This window comes from Nelumbo nucifera, chromosome 1, assembly GCF_055504915.1.
Source record: "Nelumbo nucifera cultivar China Antique chromosome 1, China Antique-T2T, whole genome shotgun sequence".
Classification (NCBI taxonomy): domain Eukaryota; kingdom Viridiplantae; phylum Streptophyta; class Magnoliopsida; order Proteales; family Nelumbonaceae; genus Nelumbo; species Nelumbo nucifera.
This window is the reverse complement of record NC_142649.1, coordinates 1,727,790-1,753,949: the sequence shown is the minus strand read 5'-3', so window position 1 is coordinate 1,753,949 and position 26,160 is coordinate 1,727,790. Positions and strand designations below refer to the sequence as shown.

Sequence of the window (26,160 nt, the reverse complement as noted above, 5' to 3'; positions counted from 1 at the left end):
TGATATTTATAACCATTTGTTTTTTGGGTTCAAATCTTCACATCTTTAAAATCTTTTTAAAATTGATTTTAAGGCCATTTCCACTAAATCCAATCAAGGTCAGTTTGAGAATGATAAACCCTAAACCTTAAAAAATCGATTTAAGCCGAAAAAAAAAGAAAGGAATCGATTTAAGCCCAATTCAAAGACGCTGCCATCTGTTCATCTCTATTTGGGGTCTATTTTAAAAACCAAGATAGAGAAGCAATCCATTAGATAAGAATCATAGATTGCTCCATTCGTTACGTGGGGCTTGGATGGTTGTAATCGAACGGTTACGGCCTGTGAAGCTGGTGTGAGGCGCGTTTTGTAAGGAGCGTATCCCAATTCCGCTCAGCATGCTTTCTCCGTGTTTCTGAAACCATTTTACCTTATAGATATTCTGATTCTGGTAAGCTATTTACTTGAATTTTTATTTTTTGGTCAAACAAGAAGCTCTGGCATCTTTTTCGTTGAATGCCAGAATGAACAATTGAATTGATAATCAAAATCAAATGGCTCTTTTATTGAGATATACAGTCTTTATACCCCCGAAACCGAACTCGAAATCTGTAAGAATGTCTCAAAGCATTACAAGTTCATTGCCGTCTTCAGAGAAGAGAAAACTACCCATATTGCTGTTCGATGTCATGGACACAATTGTTCGGGATCCTTTCTACCAGGATGTACCAGCTTTTTTCAGGTATTTTTAATATTATTTTTCTTTCTTGGTTGAACGATTATTCATTCTTTGTTATTATCTTGTCGGATGAAGTTCCTGAGTACTTTGTCAGAAGACTTTTAGTTCAGAGATGGGTTTCTAGAATTATGTGATTTTTTTTCTATTGTTTAGTTTCCAAAAGCTGGGGTGAACTGAAAAGGATGTAGGAAATTCTTCTCGTATTGCAATGGGTTCTGGTTTCTGTTTCGTGTGAAATGGGTTATGGATTTTGAAAGATCTTTTTATAATGGTTAGTAGTACCAAGGAGAAACTGCTTTTCTATTTAACGTAAACTCGGCAACGAGTTCTTCACCTTTTTTGTTATTAGCATTATCTTGGAGGGAGTTGTTGTAGAATTTTTTATTGGGACTTGAGCAGTAATTTTCTGTTACGGTCCTAAATGGTTAAAGTGTTCATCAGTCTTAAGCTTTTGATGTATTGGTCAAGTCTCAAGTAAATAACATTTGGTATCAAAACTTGCCATCATCGAATCACGGATAATGCTACTGGAAGGGCTACCTAGTAGAGTGAAAACTGTCATGTAAAGGGTTACCTAGTAGAGTGAAAGCCATCACTGAAAGGGCTACTTGGAGCAGAGTGAAAGCCGCTGAAGGGAAAGGGCTACCTGCCGCCATAGTGTGAGACGTCGTGGAAAGAGCTACCCACTGCCAGAGTGAGAGTCATCATGAAGAGGGCTACCTACCGCTCGAGTGAGAGCTGCCTAGAGTGAAGCCGCCGAGACATCGACTATGGAAGCGTGGTGGTATGTTATGGTTGGTTAAATGCTTGGCTTGATGTGTTCCATCAGTCTTAAGGCTTTTGGCATATTGGTCAAGCACATAGCACATTCTGTAGAAAGATTTGTAGGCTTTTATGAATCGAGAGGTTTTAGTTTTAAAAATTGAAGACAATGGAAAGTACTTGGAATGATCTAATGATCTTATTCTGGTGATAAATGAAGTTGAATTAAAGAAGAGCAAAAATGCAGGAACATAAACATATAAAGGAAGATTCCCCTCACAACATCTAAAGGGGGATGAATCAACACTATTCTAAACTAATAACAGCTAAAGACAACCTTAAAACTCTGACAAGAAAGCCACAATTAAAGAAATCATTGTTTTGAAGAGACAAAGCAGTTACATGTTAGGGGGTTAGGGGATGAGAGAAGGAATTGAGTCACTTTTGAAGGTCTTAGCAAGAAATAAGAGATGGAATAGACCCCTTTTGAAGGTTTTTTTAATCTATGTTGCATCACCTTGCAATGATCTGATTTGATGAGAACCATGTGATGATTTGTTGCACTGAATGATAAAATAATCACTTCCATGGTTTCCCGACTAATTGCCATCCCAGGCATGGCCTTCTAAGCAGATTCCATCCACTGTAAGATCTATCCTAAAATGAGGTGCTGGAAGGTTGTAGTTTGTCACTTCTCAGGTAAATAAATTCCTCAAGCCTTGATTAACTGCAAGACAAGGAAACAAGGACTCATGGGCACGTGTAAAAAAAAGTATAAACGGTTGACACTGTCCATATTCTATTTTGAGTTTTATCATAATAAACCTATAGAAAAAGGTTTAAATGACATTTTTATTACTAATAACATTTTGTAGGAAAAATGACATCCATGGATTGTTAGAGTCTGACACATGTTTGATACAGACACTTGATCCATTTAGGTGAATCCATGTAACACTGGTTATACTTAGCTGCATGTATTCACCTCTTAACTTCCTTCTCATCCTAGATATGAGCCAACTATAGTGTTAAATGCAATTTTTAACCTTCATTACTTTGTTCGTTGTCAACTATAAGGTTCACATATTCAATTTCAGGGGAAATTTTGATGATTTTGAACAAGGAAATTTCTGGGAAAATTTGCAGGAAATTTCTAAATGTTTTTTTTTTTTTTTTTTTTTTTTTTATTGAAGGAAATATTGGGCAAGACTGGAACTTAACAGTGAACTCCAGGAGTTTTCAAGATAGACCCCTGTACAACTATCGGCTGTACAACGGGAAAGTACAATAAAACACTAATTTGCCATTGCTATGCTTCAGTATGTTTTTCTGTGGACTACTAAGTGCATAATGTAATGCCATTACCCAATGTTAGTCCCAGATAACTCTGGTCTTGGGAATGATAGACTGGATACATGCTTGAATTTTGGCCTTTTTTTTGCAGAAAGTGGCTACTCTTAGAAGAAGCCTGCATTCTAATGGTTGTTGGGCCGAGATTTTTCTATTACACCAAGCAATGTCCCCCTTACTAAATGCATAATATGCATTTATATAAATAAAGCATTAAAATCATTGTTTAAAAGGTATTCCTTGAGCATGCCTTGCTTGTTGCTAATTTTGATAAATTTATCTTGATTTAATGTTGAATAAATAATTTATATGCTGTTGGTTGTTCCTATAATGTTTAGACTTAAAAACAGTTTTGGTTATGTAGGATTTGGAAATACAAGGCTACTTTCGTGTTATAATATGATTACCTAACCAATTGAGCCTATAGACTTTTTGAAATATTCTATTTTAGAATTTATATTTGCATGTAGTTGTATATTAAGTTATTTTTTGATAATTATTGTATATTAAGCTTTTCTTCTGATTTTCCTTCAAAAGTGGTTCCTCACTTTGTTAAGGTGTCTACACTTCACCTAGTGTCTTAGGGTCTATGAATCCCTTGTGCTTCTATTGTGTTTCTCTTTTTAAAATACTGGTTAAAGTTCTTCAGCACCAAACATCAAATTGAAACCATATAATTGGATATGACATAAAGGCCTGCGTGGTGTTAAAAAATGAGTTTAACTTATCTAGCTGTTATGTGGTAGTTATTTCTTGTTTCTCATATCTTACCATAATGTGACTGATGGCTTAGTGTTAGTTCTTTTCGTGCAAATCTTCACACTATTCTGACTTTAAGTAGTTATAATCTTCTAACTTGAGTTTACCTTGTTCAGAATGCCTATGAAAGAACTAATAGAATGCAAGCACCCAACTGCATGGATTGATTTTGAATTAGGGCTGATTAATGAGGTATGCTTAGCAATGATGTGGCAAGGTTTTTTCAGTAAATTTTATTATTTAAGATGAAGTATGAGAACATGGTTCCAGTAGAAAGCTTGCTGAATTGAAAAATATGAAATAAAAGAGTTTCTTGAAGAAAGAAGGAAGAGAGATGGAGAAGAAGAGAAGTTGAAAAGAAATGAGAGAAATAATCTGGCCGCCCCCCTTCACTTATTATTTATACTAAAAATAATAGAGCAGTACAAAGACAACTATGCCCTTATAGGGCGGCAAGACATAAAACAGCATATATAAGACACAAAAACATAATAAAATTTGGACTCACATAACTACTGTGGTCCCCACCTCCTATCTAACAACTAACATAAAACATCTACTCATAAAAAACATCATAAAACTGATTAATCTTCAACACTCCCCCTCAAGTTGGGAGTAAATGTCACACATTCCCAACTTGCGTAGATCATGTTCAAGCTTGTTTTTTGCCACCCCTTTAGTGATAACATAAGCCAACTACAACTTTGAAGAGACATAAGGCAAACACACTTCTCTGGTTATTATCCTTTTCTCTTATAAAGTGTCTATCAACTTCAATGTGTTTTGTCTTATCATGCTGAATTGGATTATGGGCAATATTGATTGCAGCCTGATTGTCACAGTATAACATCATAGGTTCTTCTACTTTCACCCCAATTTCATTCAAAAGAGATCTAACCCAAAGAAGTTCTGAGACACCATGAGCCATGGATCTATACTCAGCCTCTACATTTGACCTTGCCACAACTGCTTGCTTCTTACTCTTCCAGGAGATCAAGTTTCCACTTACAAAGGTACATACTCCTGATGTAGACCTCCTGTCATCTAAGCATCCTGCCCAGTCTGCTTCTGTATAGGACTCTAGCTTCAGATTCTCATGATTTGAGAAAAGAATGCCTCAGCCAGGGTGCTTTTTTAGATATGCAAGTATCCTCTCAATAGCTTCCCAGTGTTGAACCCGAGGTGCATGCATATATTGACTCACAACACTGACAGCATAAGAAATATCTGGTCGTGTCATACACAAATACAGCAATCGGCCCACCATTCTTTGATATTAATTCTGTGATTTGGATCACTAGGAGTGTTTGCTGGTTTGGTCCCCAACTTCCCAGTCTCCCGCAATAGGTCAAGTACATACTTCCTCTATGAAATGAAGATCCCATGCTTGGACCTTGCAACTTCAATCCACAAGAAGTATTTGAGCTCACCAAGATCTTTGATCTCAAATTCTTGCTGCAATGATTTTTTGAGATCATCAATCTCCTCCAGATCATTTCCTATCACCACTATATCATCCACATATACAATCAGAATTGACACCAGAGCATCTATCCTCTTCACAAAGAGAGTGTGATCAGACTATGTCTCTGTGTATCCAAAACAGATAAATGCCCCTCTAAACCTGTCAAACCAAACCCTAAGTGACTGTTTCAGTCCATATAGAGATTTTCTGAGTCTGTACACCTTTCCCTTACCAACATTCTCATAAAAGCCTGCTGGAATGTCCATATATGCCTCTTCCTATAAATCACCATTGAGGAAGGCATTTTTGACATCAAGTTAGAACAAAGGCCATGAATAGGTGGCTACTAGAGATAAAAAGGATACGAACTGAACTCATCTTAGCTATTGGTGCAAAGGTTTCCAGATAATCAACACCATAGGTCTGAGTATACTTTTTTGCTACCAACCTTGCCTTGTACCTCTCTATCTTGCCATTAGCCCTATACTTCACTGTGAATACCCATCTACATCTGGTTTGGGGGGAGATCAACTATTTCCCAAGTTTGATTTTTAACCAAAGCATCCATCTCATCTTGCATGGTTGTTTTCCACTCAGGTTTGGAGAGAGCCTCAGTAACATTCCTGGATATAGACACAAAATACAGGGAAGAAAGAAAAGCACGGTAGGAGGGTGATAAGGCACTGTAGGAAAGATGGTGTGAAATGCAATGGGCTGTACACTTTCTCTTCCCCTTACGAAGTGCAATGGGAAGATCAAGATCAGTGGGATCAGTTGCAACAATGGTGTTAGGGACAGGAACATTATCATCAGAAAGCATAACAGGCTCAGGCTTAAGAGGAATACGTAGAATTGTATCTGCCGAATCTGGAGTTTCAGAATGACTAATAGAGAGCGGTGTGGGTTGAGGATGTGTGGAGTCAACCATCATCTGCTGGCGCTGATATTTCTGTGAAGCTGCCCGTAGTGGCTCAAGTAATGAAACTGGAGGTGCAGGTGCTGGATGAACTGATGAAGGCAACAAAGAAACAAGAAGAGGAACAAATTGTGAGTTACCACTCGAGAAGAAAAAGGTGGATTCAAAGAAGGTAACATCCATTGTGACAAATTTACTCCTTGACACTGGGTTATAATAGTAATACCCCTTTTGGTTCTAAGCATACCCAAGAAAAACACATTTCTTAGCCTTAGGATCCAATTTCTTGCGGTGAGGGCCAAGAATGTGAACAAAGGAAACACACCTAAAAACCCTCAGAGGTATATGAAATATCTCCCCATCTGGAAAAAGCAGACTAAATGGCACCTTAAATCCCAAAGTTCGTGAAGGAACACGGTTAATCAAATGCATGGCTGTAAGAACTGCATCTCCCCAGAATTGCACAGGAACTGAAGCACACACCATTTGACTCCTTGCTATCTCCACGATGTGTCTGTTTTTTCTCTCAGCAACTCCATTCTGTTGTGGTGTATATGCACAACTGCTCTGATGAATTATCCCATGTTTTAGGAGATATGTGGTTAGGTTCTTCTCAAAGTACTCTCTGGCATTATTTGATCTAAAAACCTTCATTCTCACTCCAAATTGTGTGAGAACCATCTGGTGGAACTGTCGTACCACGTTAGGAACCTCATCACGTGATCTCATCAAATATATCTAAGAATATCGTGTACAATTATCCACAAACAAGAGAAAGTAACGGAATCCTCCCATGGAAGGGATATGATATGGCCCCCATACATTAGTGTGAACAATATTAAAAGCAAAAGTACTTCTTTTATTACTTGGTTTAAAAGACTGTCTACAATGCTTTCCTAACTGACAACTCTCACACTCCAAAGTAGACAACTGAACAGACTCAAACAACTTTGGGAAAAGACATTTCAAGGAACTATAAGAAAGGTGCCCCAAGCGATTGTGCTAGAGCATAATCTGGTTTACTGACTATGATCCACTACTACTGCTACTGCTAACATGATGGCCCTGATGTCTCGAAATCTCATCCAGAAGGTAGACTCCATTCACCTTACGACCACTTCCAATCATCTTCTTTGACTCCAGATCCTGCAAAACACAATTAACAGGAAGAAAGGTCATTGAACAATTCAAATTTTTTGTCAAATAACTAACAAACAGTAGGTTGGTATGAAGTCTAGGAACATGTAAAATAGAAGACAGTGTTATTATCATTGGTGACTCTAACTGTCCCATTTCCAGCAATGGGCATATGTGAACCATCTGTTGTAGAGACTTTGTCTCTACTAGAGAACAACTGATAGGAACTAAAATGGGTAGGGGCATTAGTCATGTGCTCAGATGCTCCTGAGTCTATAATACAAGGAAGTCCCTCCTTACCTGAAGTGGATGCAAGATTTGTAGTTGCATATGAACTACCTGCATGTGCAAAGGAAGAGGTGTAGCTGGCTCTTGCATTCTGTTGTCCATTTGGAAGGCTAGTGCTAGGTGAATCTTTCTTACTCATAAGCTGTCCAAACCTCTCCAATTCTATCATCACTGCTACTACTGCAATGGATTCCCAATCAGTTTGGGAAAGAGGGGCCGAAGAGTCTCCTGTAGTGGCTACATTTGCATTTCCCTTCTTGTTCCTTATTCGGGCAGGCATAAGATTTGGATGAAGCTTTTAGCAAGTGTCCCTGGTATGCTTAGGCTTCTTGCAATAATTAAACACCAAGTCCTTCTTATCTTCCCTTCTAGTCTCACTACTACTCCTATCTCCGTTCAGCTTAGGTTTTGTTGTACCAACCATAGTCGACTGGTCAATCCCAGGCTGTTTCAGCATTAAATTTCTCCTACTCTCCTCTCTAAAGACAAAGGCATAGGCTTGAGAGAGTGTCACACCCTCCCTAGAAAGAATATGCTACCTAGCAATGTCGAATTCAGGGTTCAGCCCTGCCAAGAACTCAAAAACCCTATTCCTTTGTACTAGTTTGTGATAGGTTGTTGCATCATTTACACTTTCCCATACCACAGTTTCTAAGTGATCTATTTCCTGCCATAGGGTTTTCAGCATGGAGAAATACACAGCAAGAGGTTTTTCTCCCTATTTCATACTTATCACCTGATTCCTTAATTGATAGGCTCTGGCTTCATTTTGTTTCTAAGAGTAGGTTTCAGTTACTCCATCCCAAATCTCCTTAGCAGTATTAGCCCATAGGAAATTTTCTACAATATGAGGTAACATTAGAATTACACAGCCAGGACATTACCATGCAATTCTCCTGTACCCATCGGGAAGAGTCTGTATCATATTTCTTCTCCTCCCCAGTGAGATACCCTAATTTTCCACGGGCACCAATAGCCATCTTAGTTGATTGTGCCCACTCCAAATAATTTGTACCATCAAGTTTTACTGTAGTAATGATCCCAAACCCAAAAATATCACTACTACCTCCAACACCTAGTCCCATAGTACCGGTAGATTTCATCTCGGTATTCCAACTCTCCATCTTACTTCAAACAGTTCAACAGTAAGAAAAAATAGATTGGAAACCTTTCAAAAACAATTTAATATCACACGCACAGAAACAAACCCTTCTGGAAGAAGAAAACCCTAGCTGGAGAGAAATCTCTCTCCTCCCCATGCCTTCCAACAGAGAGAATAGTGAATTGATCACTCCAGGAGGCTCAGAAAAATCCAAAAACCAAACTGCACTCTTCAGAAAATCAAAAGAAAGCTAACAATACTTAGCCGCCCAAGATCAGATCAAAAACAAAGAGTCCAACTTTTATAGGACTCTTCCCCATAGTCCAGTTCTTCTTGATTTTGATGTCGAACAGTAGATCACCTTCCTGATGACTAGATCCCACAAAAAAATCCAAGAATTGGGCAATCTACAACAGATCGATCAGCCCTTTATTACTTCATGCAGTTGGCTGATCTAGGGCTGCCTGAGAATGCTTTTAGAAACCCTAGCTGCCGCTCTGATACCAAGTAGAAAGCTTGTTGAATTGAAAAATATGAAATAAAAGAGTTTCTTTAAGAAAGAAGGAAGAGAGAAGGAGAAGAAGAGAAGAAGAGAAGTTGAAAAGAAAGGAGAGCAATAATCTGCTGCCCCCTTCACTTATTATTTATACTAAAAATAATATAGCAGTACAAAGACAACTATGCCCTTATAGGGCAGCAAGACATAAAACAGCATATATAAGACAAAAAACATAATAAAATTTGGACTCACATAACTACTGTGGTCCCCACCTCCTATCTAACAACTAACATAAAACATCTACTCATAAAAAACATCATAAAACTGATTAATCTTCAACAGTTCCAATCTGAGAGTGGCCAGTTTGTGCAAAAAATGCCAAAATTTAGGTCCGTATCTGGTCCATCCCTCCCATTATCCCATCTGTCTCAAACGAACATTGGATAATGGTCCTTTTTTCTTAATCTTGGTAGCAAGCTATGATAATACAATAAATAGAAAATTTTGATCAAATTCTTGAGTCTTCTAAGTCCAATTAGATCCTTTTTTTTTAGAGAAGGCAAAGTAGTAATTCATTCAAAAAAGAGAAGCCCTTGTACAAGTGGCTGTACAAAGGGGAGTTGCAAAAACCAACTCCCCCATTTTCTATAACAGTACACATCCCTGATTGTTTACAAAACGAGAATCAATCATATACAAAAATTGAGTTTTTGCTACTTCCTCTGTAATGCTTGTGAACAGCTAACCATGAATACAATCTTCCAACAATTTTCTGCCCCACCCTTTTTTGGAAAATCCTCCTATTTCTTTCCTGCCAAATATCCCAGAACACAACAGATGGCAGTATGTTCCATGCTGCCTGCCTTTCTTGCTCAAACCATCCACCCTCCACCCCTTTGAAACATCCACCACCGAAACTGGCCCATATATCTACATATCAAGCTGGCTCAAAGTGGTAATCATGTCTATTAGGTGGCCAATAACATTACTATTCCACATATCTACAATATTGTCACCAATTTGTGTTAGAATACTATATCTTGTACTTGTAGTGATGCAACATACCTCTTGGAAGAAAGAGGAAGAAATAGGAGGAAGAAGAAGAGAGTTCGAAAATTTCTACTCTTCAAAACATAACATAATACAACCTTAACATAATGCAAGTTTATAAGAAACCTAGAAACTACAAATTACAACTAAATCCCTACCAAATATGAAAATTAAAAATAACCCCCTACTAAGAAGAAATTTTACAATTAAACCCGAATTTTGCATTAATCAAAGTAAACTCTAAACTAATGTCATCTATGCTTAAAATAAGTATGAATTCTATGTCGCACTTCAATCTCAAAGTGATCTCCATCAATTCTCCCTGACTGAAAAGAACTCTCCTCAGGAGAGGCGATTGTTCCATTTCACAAGAACTAAAAACCACCTAGTTCTGGAAGTGACAATTTCATCTTGGAGAATACTCTTGATCTGGAAGCAAATCCTCCACATTGAAAGTTGAGATAATTCCCATGTTCGAAGGTAAGTCAAGTTCATATGCATTAGGTTCTATCTTTCAGATGATGCAAAATGAGCGATTGGCTCGGGCCTACAACTTTTTAAAGAAGTGCTTTGGGTAACACTCAAGATGCACACAAATCGTGACATAATCTCCTTCATTGAATTCTTGGTTTCCGCTATGTGCATTTGTAGCAAGTCTATAGTTTTCATTACCTAAAGCAATTTTTTGTCTTATACTTGCATGCAAGTCACAAATATGTTAAGCAAAAGAGTGAGCAAAAGTAGAAGTATGGGCATTAGGAGGTAAGGGAACGAGGTCAACAGGTGTATGGGGGGTAAAGCCATGGACAATCTCAAAAGGTGTTTTGTCAGTTGATCGACTGAATTGTTATAAGCAAATTCTGCAATGGCAACATCGAGTCCCAACTACTAAGTGCTCATGAACTACACATCTAAGCAAATCTCCTAAACTTCGGTTAACAACCTCAGTTTGACCATCAGTTTGTGGGTGACAAGCTGTTGAGAATTTCAACTCGGTACTCGAGAGTCTGTGGGCGACACGTCCAGATATCTCCTATGTAGTTAGTGTGGTGAGCCAGTACATGCATACCCCACGAGCTCAACACTGGGAAGCCATTGATTGGATACTTGCCTATTTGAAAAGGCACCTAGGTAGAGGGATATTGTTTGTTGATCATGGACACATGAAGTTGGGAGCTTATATAGATGCAGATTGGGGTGCCTAGATGACAGGAGATCTACATTAGGAGTTTGCACTCTTGTTGGAGGTAATCTGGTTTCATTGAAGAGTAAAAAACAACCGGATGTAACTACTAGCTAGGTCAAGTGAAGAAGTAGAATATAGATCTATGGCACATGGTGTTTTAGAGCTTCTCTGGGTTCGGTCCTAAAGTCCAAAGATGTTGCAGACAAAAAAAGGCAACTGTAACCGGATGCCATCCAAGGAAGAAGATCAGAGCTCCTTCAAAACTTCACCAAGCCCGATGCTGTTTGTAGGGTAAGTAGATCAGGTCTAGGTGAAACTAGATCTGAGGTTTGGCCTTGATTTAATGTCTTCCAAGAGAGATCTAATAAAATCTCTCCTTCTGGTTACACAAAACAGACTGGACAGAAATTAGGGTTAATCAAAGTAGACCTAATCCCTTTCACTGAATAACGAGGGTAGTAAATCCTAATAGATAGGGTTCCTGCTTTCATCAAGGACCAAAAGAGGAGAAAATGGATCAGAGAGCAACCTGCTCTGATACCATGTCAGTTCTAGGCGAGAAAGAGAAAAAAGGAGAGAAACAGAATTGTGTGGTGTGGTTTGAGTGGGAACCACACCCAAACAGAAAGATATTTATATTAATATGTGAGTGGACATTTCTATCCCTACAATAATAAGAGAAATACAATAATGTACATGAGCTGTGATATACAGAAATTATGATAGAAAAGAGAAGATAAAATTACAATATTAACCCCCATCTTCTCTACAATAATAGTGTTGTGTACAAAATACCTTGGCAATTAAGCGAGGTGACCCTCCATAGTGCCTTGTTGGCTGTTGCCTAGGCATCACCTTGACAATTATGTTAATATTTTGGTTTTCTCTATCTGATTTTGAGCTTCCAACTAAAAAATGTTCCATGTAAAATGAGGGAACTCCATCTTACATTGTGTTGTATGACTTCTGTCTGGGAAATATAATTCTTGATAGATATTATTGTGCGGTCACAAGATCCTGGTTTTACATGACAAGGTGGATTTTGAAGGTATTTGCGTTGGTTGAGATGTCATTTACAAAACTTCTTGGCTTTTGATAGTTCAGGAATAGCACTTCAGTTTAATGTGGGATTTCTCCCCTTATCTGCCTTGAGCTCTATTGTAATCGATACAATTCTATTTCTATATGTTAGTGTTGTGATGTGATCATTGGCCATTCAAATATGTTTGGTGTTCGATGTTCCATATAAATTATTGGTTTTTTTCTTCATCTCTTGTTCGTCCATTATAATATTTGTATCTTTTTCATTTTTTGCCCTTCAGACAGACCTAGCTAGAAAGTTTTTCAAAGATGGAAGAACTTTTGATTTGGAAGGTAATACTTGATCCTCGAGCATCATATTTTCAAAGATAATTAAACATTTTTATATGACAAAAAAATTATTTGGATTTTAGAACATTGGCTTGTTAGGTTATCATTTGTTTACTAGTATCATGCTATATCAATAATGATTACTGTTTCAACAATATCTGCAGGAACTTGTGAAAATTTGTTATCTTATTTTGTCATGTGGTTGGAAATCAATCTGAAGCCTATTCAGTGTTAAATGTTTATTGTGTGTGGTGTCTAATACATCTTTTACTTGGAGTATTGTTGCTTGGACACATTTTTTGTTTTGACATAATTGTTTATTCTTGATTTTGATCTTTGTGCATGTAATAAGAAATTGAAGGAGAGAAAAAAAAGAATGGAAGGATGAGAAGAAGAGAAGAGTGAAGTTCTGCTTTTAGGAGAAGCAAAAACATGAGACATGAATGTGGTGAATACAATAAACTAACCTTTACCAAGTTGCCAACCTCCATTTATAACCTAACAAGAAAACAAAAGCAACACATCTGCACAAAATATAAATAAATTACATAAAATCAAGCTCCTACTTTAACCCAAACACCTCAAATAGATGGACAACTCATTTTTCAGGATTCCCCGTCAATAGGGGTGGATTCGAGCCAAGCGAAATAGCTAGCTATTCGATCTCGGCTCGCCAAGGTAGTACGAGGCTCGAGCTCAAGCTCGAGCTCGGTTTGAGCTAGAACCTTGAGCTGGAGCTCGGCTTGAGAAAAATGTTTTATAAAAATAAAAATAAAAATATTATATGTATAATATTTTTATTATATATATATTATTTTCTATAATTTTATATTATTATTATTATATGTAGCTATTCGAACCGGCTCACAAGCCGAGCTTTATTAGGCTCGAGCTCGGCTTGATTAATAAACGAGCCTATAAATTGGGTTTGAGCTCGACTCGAAGCTCGATTGAAACTGAGCTGAGCTGAGCTTTTCACGAGCCAAGCTCTTCTCTTGGCCACTCCTACTTGCCAAGAACACCATTCGGCTTGGATTTCTGAACTCCTTTTGTAAACATGTTTTCCAACTTCCATTCTTTCATCAAAAAAGGAAGGCAAACGTCACCAGGCAGGACCCTTTCCTAAAATGTGACCATCAACCTTAATATGCTTAGTCCTGTCATGTTGAATTGGGTTACTAGTGATAGTGATTGCTACCTAATTATCACAGTACAACACCAATGGCTTATCAACCTGTACTCTTAACACTTCAAGACTTGATTGTAACCATAGAACCTTAGATACACCATGTACCATGGTTGTATACTCTGCTTTGCACTAGATTGATCTAGTGATTGAAAAAATGCGTCTGAGGCTGCATGCCTAGGTGCACAGACAAAGGTGCATTTCAAGATCTGTGCCTTACCTAGGATCAGGTGCAGCCCCTTTAGAAAGGGGCATGCCTAGTGTGCCTAGTGTGCCTAGGAGTGCACTTGTGCCTCAGCCTAGGCACATGCCTTTGTTAATTTTTTTTTTTGCTTTTTGTAGTTTCTTAAGCATGGTGGCTCGGCTAGGGGCTTTGCCCTTGGACCCTAACTAAGTCCCTTGAGGTAAGTCCAAATAAGTCCATGCTAGGGTTTTAAATTCTTAATCCCTACTTAAAAAATTGGTTTCTAATTTAATTTTAATCCCTTGTATTTTAAAGAATGTCTTATATTAGGAATAGGGGTGGCAAATGGGTTGGTTGGGTGAGGGTTGAGTACTGACCCACCCATATTGACCTTCTAACCCATTTGCCACCTATATTTATTGATGTTAGAGGGTCATAATCCACCCATATGACCCGTACTGACCCACCCTAACGGCCTGACCCAAACTAAACTTTTTCCTTTTTACTTTTTTTTTCTATTTCAAGTTCATAAATGCAGTAATAAAAGATATTAAAAAATTGAAAAATATTTTTTCAAATAAAAATGAAAATGCATAAAAACAATAAAATTGATAAATATATTTCATACAAAATAATAATAAAAAATATGAAAGTGATAAATATATTTCATGCAAAACATCAGAAATTATAAAAAATAAAATAAAAATAACAATAATAATTTAATCCAATGTACCATTTCACATAAAAACTGCAAAATTGTAAAAACATAGAAAATTGTAGAAAATGCAAAAAATTACAATAAATGCAGAATTTCAGAAAAATATAAAGAATGAACAACAGAAATTTCAGAAACAAAATGAAGCAAATACAATTATAAAAACACAAAAAAAAGTTGAAAATAAATAACAAAAAATACAAGAAAATTATTAAAAACTGAAAATTACAGGAAAACATGAAAACACAAAAAAAGAAAATTAAAAAAATACATAAAAAGTGCAAGACATTCAACGAAAAATGGTAAAGCAAAAGCAACTACATTCAAACAACCATAGTAGATTAAAAACAAAAAAAAAATAAAATAAAAGAAAATTTAATATCAAATTTTTATACATGTTCAATTGCTGAAAGTTTAAATGGGTGTTGCATATGCTGGTTTGGGTAAGAATTTGATGGACGAAACCATAATCACCAATCACCGTCGATGGTGAAACCAATGCAGCGGCAAGAAGAGCCCTTGATGGAGATACAACTAGCCTTGGGACCCAGGATCCAATTGATGTCATTGCGGTTGTACAATTTGTAGTCAAAGTCATCAGGCACGTGGATGGTTTTGGTTGGATCTCCGTCTTGGATGATGATCAAGTGGTAGGGCTGGAAAAATGGCCTCCACATGCATCACCATGAAATCCAGGTTTCTGATGGTCGGTATCACAATGTCCAACTCCAAGCTATAACAAACAATAGACGGAAAAAAATAAGAAAAAAGAAGCAGGGGCAGAAGACACAAGCGGCGAGAGAGCTCTTGGTGGCAATGAGCGTCGTTGCATCGACATATGAAAGTGACAAACGGTGAAAATGATAGAGAGACGACTGATGCAAGAGACAAAAATAAAGGCCGGTGACTACTCGTTCCTATTTCATATTTGGTATTTCTCCTAAAGCTCAATGTGACGGCGGACGAAGGCAAGACAACAGACAATTTGGAGCTCCTTTCAACTTCAGGTTGAAATCTCCATCTAGTAATCACGACCGTGCTCAATGTCGGCTGTCAGGAAGAAACAATGGTGTTGAAGCTTCAACAACAAAACAAAGAAACCCTAACTTCAATGACCGAACAAAGAAATACTTCCATATATGATTCCATTTGATTGTTTTAATCCTCCCTCGACCCAACCCACCCTGACCCTCTTCTCCTGACCCTAATGGGCCACTTGGCCCATATGACCCATTGCTGGAATGGGTGGGTCAAGATTGCCAGCCCTAATTAGGAAGAATGAGGTGAACAATATTAGCAAAAAGGGTGTTCTACTTTGCTCTAGCTAACCTTACCTTGTGTACAAAAAAAGCCCTTTGTGATGCTAGATTGAGTTACAACTATCTACTCATCCATGAAACCAGATTTCTACCCATTGAAGTGCAGTAACCAAAAGTAGACCTCTTATAATCTTCAGGCATTGTGCAACCAACATTTGTATACACCTTTACCTTCAAATGATCATGTCTTGAATATAGTATCCTTTTATTTGGATTACCTTCTAGCTGTGTTTGGTTTGAAAGAAAAGGTAGGGAAACCTATACAAACACAGCCTTTCCCTTCCTTTTAGCTATGTTTGTATAGGTTTCCCTAGTGTTTTCAAGGCACAAGGCGCAATGGCCTAAATGTGATTGAGGCCGCAAGGCGAACACTATTTGCTTAGATAGAGAAATAGCCTTGTAGGCTTTGGTATCCTTCACACTTCCAAGCAATCAATTGATAATGATCTAATTCCTTCCACATAGTTGTAAAATGAAACAAAAGTAGAGAGATTCCATTCTTCTTTACACACAATAGACTCTCCAATAACTGATAAACTTGAACATGGCGCCTTTGTTCGGCATGGATGGCCTTGGCTTGTTCCTGAATCTCCTTAGCCATGTTTTCCAACATAAATTTTTTCCTCAAGGAATACTGAATTGTGGAAAGGAGCCATGACATAATCATATAGTTCTCCTAGACCCGCTTGGTATGGGTTGGACCCTTGTCCTTAGGTCCTCAATATCTCCATCTAGGTGTCTTAACTTCTGTCTCCATCCTATGAACAACTTTACTCCCTTTGACCACACTAAATAGTTGAATTTGTGATCTGCCCCGAAGCAAAGAGAAGAGCAAGAGAAAAATAGGGAGGTGTAGAATTGTTCTAGTGTGAGATTAGAAGAGAAGAGAACAAGAGGGAAGAAAATAGGGCTGCGGTAGAGAGGAATAGAAAAACTAACTTCCTCTAACTGTCGCCCCACTTTTATTATAATAATAAATAAGAGTACAATGTCTAAAATAGGCTTCTTTCAAGCAACCTAACTTAGTGCATTTGTGAACACAATGTAATTATTTCACAACCACTTCCTTCATCAGCACCTAATGCTTTTGCCTGTTTGAAATCATATTATGGGGAACTGACCATCCTGTTTCTGAGTGTAGCTACTAGTCAGAACCATTTGTAGATCAGATTCTGACTAGTAAATGCTAGAGATCATTGGAACCATCTGTATAAAATCATTGCAAAGGTGCTGTCTCGAAGAATCAGAGTTGTGCTTCCTTTTATCATCTCCCCAAATTAAGGAGCTTTTGTAAAAGACAGACGGATTATTGATCAGATTTTAATTGCAAATGGGAGTGTGGAGGATTTCAAGAGGGGTAGGAAGAAAGGAATATTGTGTAAACTTGATTTGGAAAATGCCTACGATTTGGTGGATTGGTCCCTTTTGATGGAAGTCATGAAACATTTTGGATTTGGAGAGAAATGGTGTAAATGGATTCGAGGTTGTCAGAAAATTTTCCACTACTCAATTCTAGTGAATGAGACTGTAGTTGATCGCTTTCCATCCATTAAAGTGATTAAGCAGGGTGACCCTCTATCCCCCTTTCTTTTAAACTTGGTAGCTGATGTGTTGGGAAGATTAATAAAAAATAATCAGATTCTAGGGAATTGGTTAGAGGTTGGAGAATGGCAAGGGATAGAGTGCCTATTACACATTTGCAGTTTGCGAATGAGACAATCTTATTTTGTGAAGGTGGTGATCTTAGTTGGATGAGAAATTTGAAACTAGCGGTCCAACTCTTTGAGCAAATGTCAAATTTGAAAATCAATTTTGATAAGAGTTGTGTAGTGGGAGTGAATATGGATGAAAGGGAGATTTCAGATTGTGCAACTATCTTGGGTTGTGTAGTATTGCATTGGCCTATGACTTATTTGGGCCTTCCGTTGGGAGACAATCCGAGAAATGCCAATTTCTGGAATCCAGTGGTGGTGAGAGTCACAAAGAGGATAGCCTCTTGGAAGAGAAACTACCTGTCCTTAGGAGGGAGGATAACCCTAATTAAGTCAACCTTGGCTAACCTACCTGTTTATTATCTTTCAGTTTTCAAAATGCCAATTGGGGTTTCCAAAAAACCTAGAAAAAATATTTAGGGATTTCTTGTGGAAACTAGGGGAGGAAAGGAAAGATCACAGGGTCAATTGGGAAACTGTAACTAAGAGTTTGAATTATGGGGGCTTAGGAATTGGTAATCTTCAAAAAAGAAATACGGCTCTTTTAGGGAAATGGTTGTGGAGGCTGCTAGTTGAGAAGGATAGCTTATGGGCTAAGGTGATTTTGAGTATCATGGGCTGATGGCTGAAGGCTGGGATGCCGGAGTGTTGACTCGAGCTACCAGTGCTTCTCCTTGGAAGTCAATACATGCCATCTTACCTTCCTTATCCTTCCTTCCTTTTATCAGTTATAATCTTTTCTCTGGAAACTTGGTAAAATTCTGGGAACATTTGTAGGTGGGAGAATTACCCTTGAAAGAGTGATTTCCTTCTTTGTTTGCCTTGTTTGACTACAAAAGTGAACCAGTTTCTACCTTCCTTTCATCGCCTGTTGAGGATCTTGAGATTGATTGGGATTTGGGTTTCAGAAGGGGAACCAGGGATTCAGACCTAAATAGCCTTCTGTCTCTTCTTCATATCCTTTGCTTGGACCTTTCAAAGTTGGAATCAAGAATATGGATTCCTTCTCCCTCTGGTATTTTTTCCTGTGCTTCATTCTTTAAAGCTTTAACAGTGCCTTCTCATAGTGTTGGGGCAAACCTTTCCAGTTAAAGAAGTATGGGGTAAATCTATTCCACCTAGGGTTGGGGCTTTCTGTTGGGAAGCCTTCTTGGGAAGGATCAACACTAGTGACCTCCTTCAAAGAAAGAAGCCTTTTTGGTGCTTATCTCCTAGCTGGTGTGTTTTTTGTAAAGCTGATTGTGAGTCCTGCTTCCATTTATTAATTTCCTGTCCCTTTGTTTCTTCTATTTGGGAATGGTTTTCTCTTTGTTTGGTTGCAGGTGGACTCCTCCACCAGATGTTCGAAGTCTCTTTGGTCCTACTGCCGGTAACTGTACAAAGAAAAGGGGGAGGGCTTTATGGGGATGTACAAGGGCTGCTGTATGCTGGACAATCTGGGAGGAAAGGAATCAAAGAACATTTGCTGATAAGATCTAGAGAGGCAATTATTGAAAGTAATTATGACAAGGGTAATACAATGGGTGAAGTCCTTGAAGTTATTTGAAGATATTCCCACTTCAGCTTTGTTGAACAATTGGAAGGAAGTTGCTTGTTCAGCCCCTAACAAGGCTGTTCCTCATCTCGTGCGGACTCTTCCAGTCCCCGGCTTTATAAAGCTGAATTTTGATGGTAGCAGTGAAAGTAACCCTGGCCCCTCACCCTCAGGCATTGGAGGGGTCTTTGCTGAATGAGGTGGGTGTGATTGTTGCCATGTTCTCAGGCCCAATTGGGGAAGGAGACTCCCTCCGAGCTGAAGTCTTGGCAATCTTGGAAGGTGCCAAAAAGGCTAAGGAGCTTAACTTAAGACGGTTGATTACTGAGGGAGATTTGAAGTTGGTAATAGACTGGTTGCAAAAGGAGAGCAGCATGTGGAGCTACCTGAATGAAAAGAGAGTATTTAAATGGCTAACTCGGGATATGACAGTGAGGGTACAGTGGGTTAAGTGATGTGCCAATTCCTTTGCAGATGCGCTAGCCAAACAAGGGGTGGGAAGAAATCATTTGTTCTGGGCTTGTTTGTAATCTCTTAATTTTAGGGGAGTTAAGAGAGTTTATCTCCCCCTGCTTTTGTGCGTATCCCTTATTTCTCATTAATGAACTGTTTCTGTTATTGATAAAAAAAAAAAAAAAACATTGGAGCCATCTCCCTCTTAACAAGATGATGACTTACTTGTCAGAATTTGGTTTCAATAAAAGCAAAACGAGAAATCTCAGTGACACAAGGATCCATGTTGTAGAGAAAATGATAACAATTGCAATCAGAATTGCTAGTTCAGGCGGATACCAAAATCAGCAATCAGCATATCTGACTCAGATCCCCTTTTCACTGCCTACTATAGCCAAAATCTTTTTCATTTTCTTTTCTTTTCTTTTCTTCGAGAAAAGGTAAGTATAACATTCATTGATCAAAATGTTGACTTGAGATAAGTGAAGGCAGGGGTTGATGAGACCTGAGAGCAGGCCTAAAGGAAGGGGGCGGTAAGAAGTAAGGAGGGGCTTGATCTCGATTGACGATGGAAAAAAAAAACCTGAAATGGAGGGGAGGGGGAAAAAGATGTGGGGGGGGGGATGTGGTACAACCTAGGCCAACTTAAAGCTTGGTTAAGAAGGAACCTCTCTTTCAAGAAAGTGGTGATGGCAGGTGTCTGGCCAAGCTTTGGGGTGTCAAAACCCAGGAAAGTTGCAGAGAGATTAGTTTTAGAAACCTTGGAAGGAGTACGTGCAAGAGTTTCCTTCCTGTAGAGATGTCTGGTGGACTGCTTTGACAGAAGAGTTACGGTAGAGGAAGCGGAGTACTAGGCGGCAGGGTGTTGGAGTGAAGTGGGAGGGGTGAGGATAAAGAAGCTAATCGAAAATCTGTATTTATTTATTTTTCCATCCAAGGATGAGGTGGAGTGGGTTCTACCAAATGAACCTTGGTGTCTTGGTTAGAATAGACTAGCGCTAGACTGGTGTGAATAGATGGTGGTGAGCTTTACACCGGAGAAAATGGGGGCACCCAATGAGCCAAAGGAAGTTTGGATTAGTCTTTGGACTTCCGCTGCCTCTTAAGTGTCTGAGTAAAAGGGAGGGGATTGGAAACCTCTGTCGGGGCTTCCTAGGGGCTGATGACTCAGTTGAAGAACAAAAGACCTGTGAGTGGGTAAGAAGAATCAAGGTGAAGGCAGGGGGAGAGATCCCAGATAAGGTGGAGAGTCTCAGGGGATCTTTCTTTTGGGGTCTGGGTGTGGATATGGCAGGAAAAAAAGGTTGTAGGTGGGTTGAAGGGAGATGAGAGGGTTGGGATTAGGAGAAAGGGGTCTACGGAGAGAGGGGGATAAGGAGGAGTTGACGGTGAGTAGGACAGTAGTTCTGGTAGATGATGAAGAAGAAAGCTGTGGGGAGGGGAATCGTCAGAGACGGGGGAGACAAAGGGAGAAACAGGGGTGCGAAGCTTCAACCCATGCTGCGAACGGGTCCCATTGAACCCTCTCCAAAGTTGTGGGGAGGGGGGGATTGACTCCTGATCACTCTCCTGATGGCTGTATGATGGAGTTTCAGGAGTTGGGCAGTAAAAAGAAAGAGCTTCAAAATTCAAATATCAGTCAAGAGGGGACACCTTGTCGTTCAAGGAGAAACCCTAGTAACCCCTTGAGAGCCTTACCCCATATGATAAAAGTCTTCCCTGACACCACAGGCCAACTATCTGTCCTCTAGACAGGTGGATTGAACTTAGCATGTTCAAGGGATTTGTCATCCTTCTTTCATTCCACAACTTTGCTTCTTCATGGCATCTGCATCTTTCTCTATTAAGCCCAACTTCAATTGTCAATTATTAAATGTGATAGTCTTTTAGGTTTTCTTTTAATTGTAATGGGTTGGTTATCGAGTGCTTTTGATTGATTTTTTGTGTTTTGGGTTTGGGGCAAGGCAGGCCATGTCCTCCCTTGTTGTTCATCTATTTCCTTTTGATACTAGTTAATAAAATTCTCTCCACTTAGGTTAAACTTTGGGGTCAGAAAAAAATCATGTAAAAGAAAAACAAATAAAGGAAACACGATAAAGTGGTAGGGGTGCAACTTGGGTGGGCTTGGGTTGGGATTTTGTTAAATTTGAATGGCTGGCCTAAAAGTCTAGGCCCAACATAATGTAAACTCTTGAAATTGGGTAATTGATTTGCACAGCTATGTAGTGGTGGATATATTACCTTTCAACCTAAAGACCTAGCTTTAAATTATCCTATTTGTGGTTTATTTCAATATTTTCAACCTGCGGTTGAATTGGGCAATTTGATTGATTACCTGTCACCCAACCAGATTTCTGGGTTAGTTTAACCCCAAAACACTTTTTTTTTCACAAAAAATTGTTAACTTGGTTAGAAACCTGATAACCTGACTCATGGAATTGTTTGACCTGGTTAGTGAGTCATAGGGTAAACATTAATTATCATTTGTATTATTATTATTTTGTTCTATTTTTAGCCATTCCTTCATTAGTAACAATAATTATTTTTTTTCAATACTTATTTTTGTTTAATACGATGAATATGTAATATTAAAGACATACCCAAATTTTCTATAAATTTTATGAATTTTTTATTTATATTTTATTAATTAATTTATGATATTACAAGTTGACTTGTTTGACCAAGATAGTTGAACTGCTGATTGACCAAGTCAGAGGGAAATATTCTTCCAATCAGTTTTTAGAACATTAGCTTTTTTTCTTTCTTTATTTATTAGTGTTTTTCAACCTATAGTTGAATTGGTTGATTAGATAGATCGACCATCCACCTGAGTAGGATTAGAGGTTCATTTCACCCATCAAACTGCTTGCTTACAAAAAGCTATGTCGATGACCTGGTGACCAACTAGTTGAACTATTTGATAAGGCCAATGGGATCATGGGTTAGATATTATTATTTTTTAATTATTTTATATTCCATTTTGATCATTAAGAAAAATAATTTTTATTTATCACACTTATTTTTGTTTAATATGATGAATATAATATTAGTGGGTTTCCTTTATTTTTCTATGAAGTTTCTGTATTTTTGTATTTCATTCTTTTTTTTTTAATTTGTATTATTTGGCTTTGATGTCATGGGTTGACCCATTGGACTTGGATGATTGAACTGATGACATGCTTACCTAGATGGAAAAGCACTTCTGTTTCTGGGTTGGTCTTAAAAATATTGGTTTTTATACCATTTCATTATTATGTATAAGTTAATTAGAGGAATTTAAGGGTAAGAAACAAAAATGCCTTAAATATATGAGTTAATGAGAATCAATACCTTAAATATTGTAGTTAATTCAATGTTTTAAAATTTTCAGGCATGACACAAAACATTCCACTACCAGAGGCATGAAGTTTAGTTTTTTTTTTTTTTTTCTTATTAGAAACAATAACTTTCATTAGAGATAAATTAAACTGAAATACAGAAGTCAATCCTTATTAGAAAAGGTTGATCCAAAAACATCCAACATTACAGCACTGCCCAGTAAAGTCTCTCCCTTAGAGTCCCTTGTTTTGCTAGGGCATCAGCAAAACCATTTGCTGATCTCCTTACCCAGTTGAAACAAACACCCACCTCCCTTGTTATGCTAAGTATTTCCCTTATCAGCTGTCTATACTGCCAAATTCCCAGCTTCCCTGATTGCATCCACCCAATTACCAATTTGGAGTCCCCCTCTATCTCAATCTGCTGTAGCCCCAATTGTTTGGCCAGTTTTACACCTTGATGTAGTGCCAAGATTTCTGCTCTTAAGGAATCTCCAACTCCTACTGGACCTGAATACAGAGCCATTATCTTGCCTTCATTATCTCCCAAAAACACCTCCTATTACAAGATGGGCCCGGATTACCTATAGAGGCATGAAGTTTAGTTCTAGAATGGAATAAGCATAAGCCTCTTAAGCACAAGGAAGCATAAGTAGGGGTGAGCATTCGGTTTGTCTGGTTAAAAACTGAACCAAATAAACCGAACTTTTAAAAACCGATTAACATTTTTGAAAACCGAACAACCCAAACTGAATTTTTTTTTGTTATTTCAGTTTGTTTGGTTAAAATCGAAATCCATTAATTGTGATACTTTACTAGTCTTAGAGAGAGAGAATTTTCTGCCAGTAAACTGATACCTTAGCTACAGTGTGCAAAAACTATAGCAACTTTGGTTTTGTAAGATTTGAGCTGGCTTAAGCTCCCTTTTGGAATACCACTCCTATTCGAGGAGGGGAAAAAGAAACTAAGAAAGAAAACTCTTCTTTGTTAAACTAGCTAGTGAATAGTTTCGAAGTGGGTGCCTATTTAATCACTTGATAGGTGGGATCAAATATTTGATCTATCAAAGATAAAAGAAAAAAAAAACGATGGATGTAAGTACTTGAGTGATGTGGTTTAGACATCATACTTGAACCAAATTCAGAGATTTCGTTTCACCGGTGCTGAATAAGGTAGGTCACAGTCACAATTGCAGGCTGGGCTCTGGAGCAGTTGAACTGGAACTCGCCGCTGCCACAAGGCTAACCGATGTTGCCGGTGGTAGGAATGTAGGATAGCGGAAGACGAAGCTCAAAGGTGAAGGTCACCGACAGCCTGACGCTAGAGTTTTAGTTTTACAGAGGGAACTGGGAGTCTAGGAAGACGAAGGTTGAACAAGGCGAACTTGAAGGCTGAAGTGAAGCAGGGGTTTTGCCGCCATATTGGTTTTGGCCGCCTAAGGAATAAGGATCGAGTAAGTATTAGAGAGAGTAGAGTATTTGTAATTTTACCTATTTACCCTAGAATTTCGGTTTAATCGGTTAACCGAACCACTAAGTGCCCTAACTGAACACCGAACTCTTACAAACCGATATTTACACCCGAAACCAAACCGATTCCCCGAAATAACCGAACCAAAAACACTGAACCCGAAATTCGGTTTGGTTATTCGGTTTTAACCGAACTATGCTCACCCCTAAGCATAAGCCTCCTCAACAGGACGGGTTTCTTTCTCTGTCTTGAGGCATACCACAATTATATTCCTCATGCAAAGGGCATTTGATGTGTATTGCTTCAAAGGCATCCACACCTTCAACATATGCTTCCAGGTGTTTTGAGCGTGCCTTGCTTGGAGGTGCACCTTAAAGGGTACACCTCAAATGCCTTTTAAAATATTGAGTTAGAGAGAATAGGATGAACTGAAAAGCAGTAGTTCAAATTTTTTTTTCTGACCGTACAATATGGGGGGGGGTGCAAATTCAGAAATAGAGGTATTTTAAGTCAAGGAAAATTCTGGAAACACTCAAGATCAATTCCAACTTTTTATAGTAATAAATATAGATATGTATATATATATATATGTGTGTGTGTGTGTGTGTGTGTGTGTGTGTCTATATGGAGAGAGAGTAGGTTTGCAACACTCTTGCTTGAAAGTATAAAACAAAAATCACAAAATTGCCATTCTCTGACTTCAGCTTGAAAGAACTGAAATAAGTAGTAAGTTACTCAAGCTAGGAGTCTGAAATTTAAACATTAACCAACTATTACAACATTAATCAGACTCTTAGGATGAGTCCACATAAAACATGCAAACTGACCAAGGTACCCCTATAGTCCAAAAAAATTACAAAAATAAATAAATAAATAAATAGATAGATAGATAGATAGATAAAAGCCCAGTTTTTGGGCTCTGGTATCATGGAATAGGGATCAAGAGAGTTAATATGGTGAGTATTGGGAGATGGGTGTCCCACTCAACATAGATGAGAGAGCTACTTAAAAGATGAGTAAGATTTCCTAGTTGAATGAATCTGCACCAAGGATTCATGTTGTGCCTTGTATCCTTTTGTATTCTTATTGTCACGACTTGATCGTTCCCATTGGCTAAGTTGTGTAGCACTCACTTGGCCCTCCAAGCAAGTCAGCCAAACTGCACGCCCAAGACCCTTCTTGTCCTTCTTTGAGTTGTAAGCTTTCTTCTAGTGTAGTACAATCTCTTCCTCTTACAATACTTGGTGTGCTCTTGTGTGCCTTGGTGTGTGTCCTCAGCACTTAATCAACCTAGCAAGAAGGGTCTTGGATGTGCAGTTTGGCTGACTTGCTTGGAGGGCCAAGTGAGTGCCACATGACTTAACCAGCGGGAACAATCAGGTCGTGACATTATGGTGTGGTTCTGTGGTTTGTGTTCTTTGCAGATGAGGTAGCTTAACGGAAAAATGTTTTTTGTTTCCAGGTTAGTTTTAAAAATAATGATTTTTTATACCATTGAATTGTGGTATAAAGAGTTAATTAGTGGAATTTAACTTATTTGCAAAGAAAAGACCATATTAAAAGAAGACCCAAAAATTTATGCTTGAAAAGAAAATTTTGTTTCCTAAATAAAGTATAATGGTGGAGCAGGATCAGATTAGCCGAATCTTAGCAGTTAGGTGATTGCT

General features: G+C 38.2%; 1 protein-coding gene across 2 annotated transcripts in view; it reads left to right on the top strand.

Annotated features, from left to right (window-relative positions):
• The first annotated feature begins 436 nt into the window (after window positions 1-436).
• FHY1 (Haloacid dehalogenase-like hydrolase (HAD) superfamily protein) overlaps window positions 437-26,160 on the top strand; it is a 34,187-nt gene continuing 8,463 nt past the window's right edge. For both annotated transcript variants that reach the window (XM_010247648.3, XM_010247647.3), the window contains exons 1-3: window positions 437-721; window positions 3,706-3,781; window positions 12,555-12,606. In XM_010247648.3, the coding sequence (XP_010245950.1) occupies window positions 534-721; window positions 3,706-3,781; window positions 12,555-12,606 (316 nt within the window). In that variant the 5' untranslated portion in view covers window positions 437-533. The remainder of the gene's footprint in view (window positions 722-3,705; window positions 3,782-12,554; window positions 12,607-26,160) is intronic.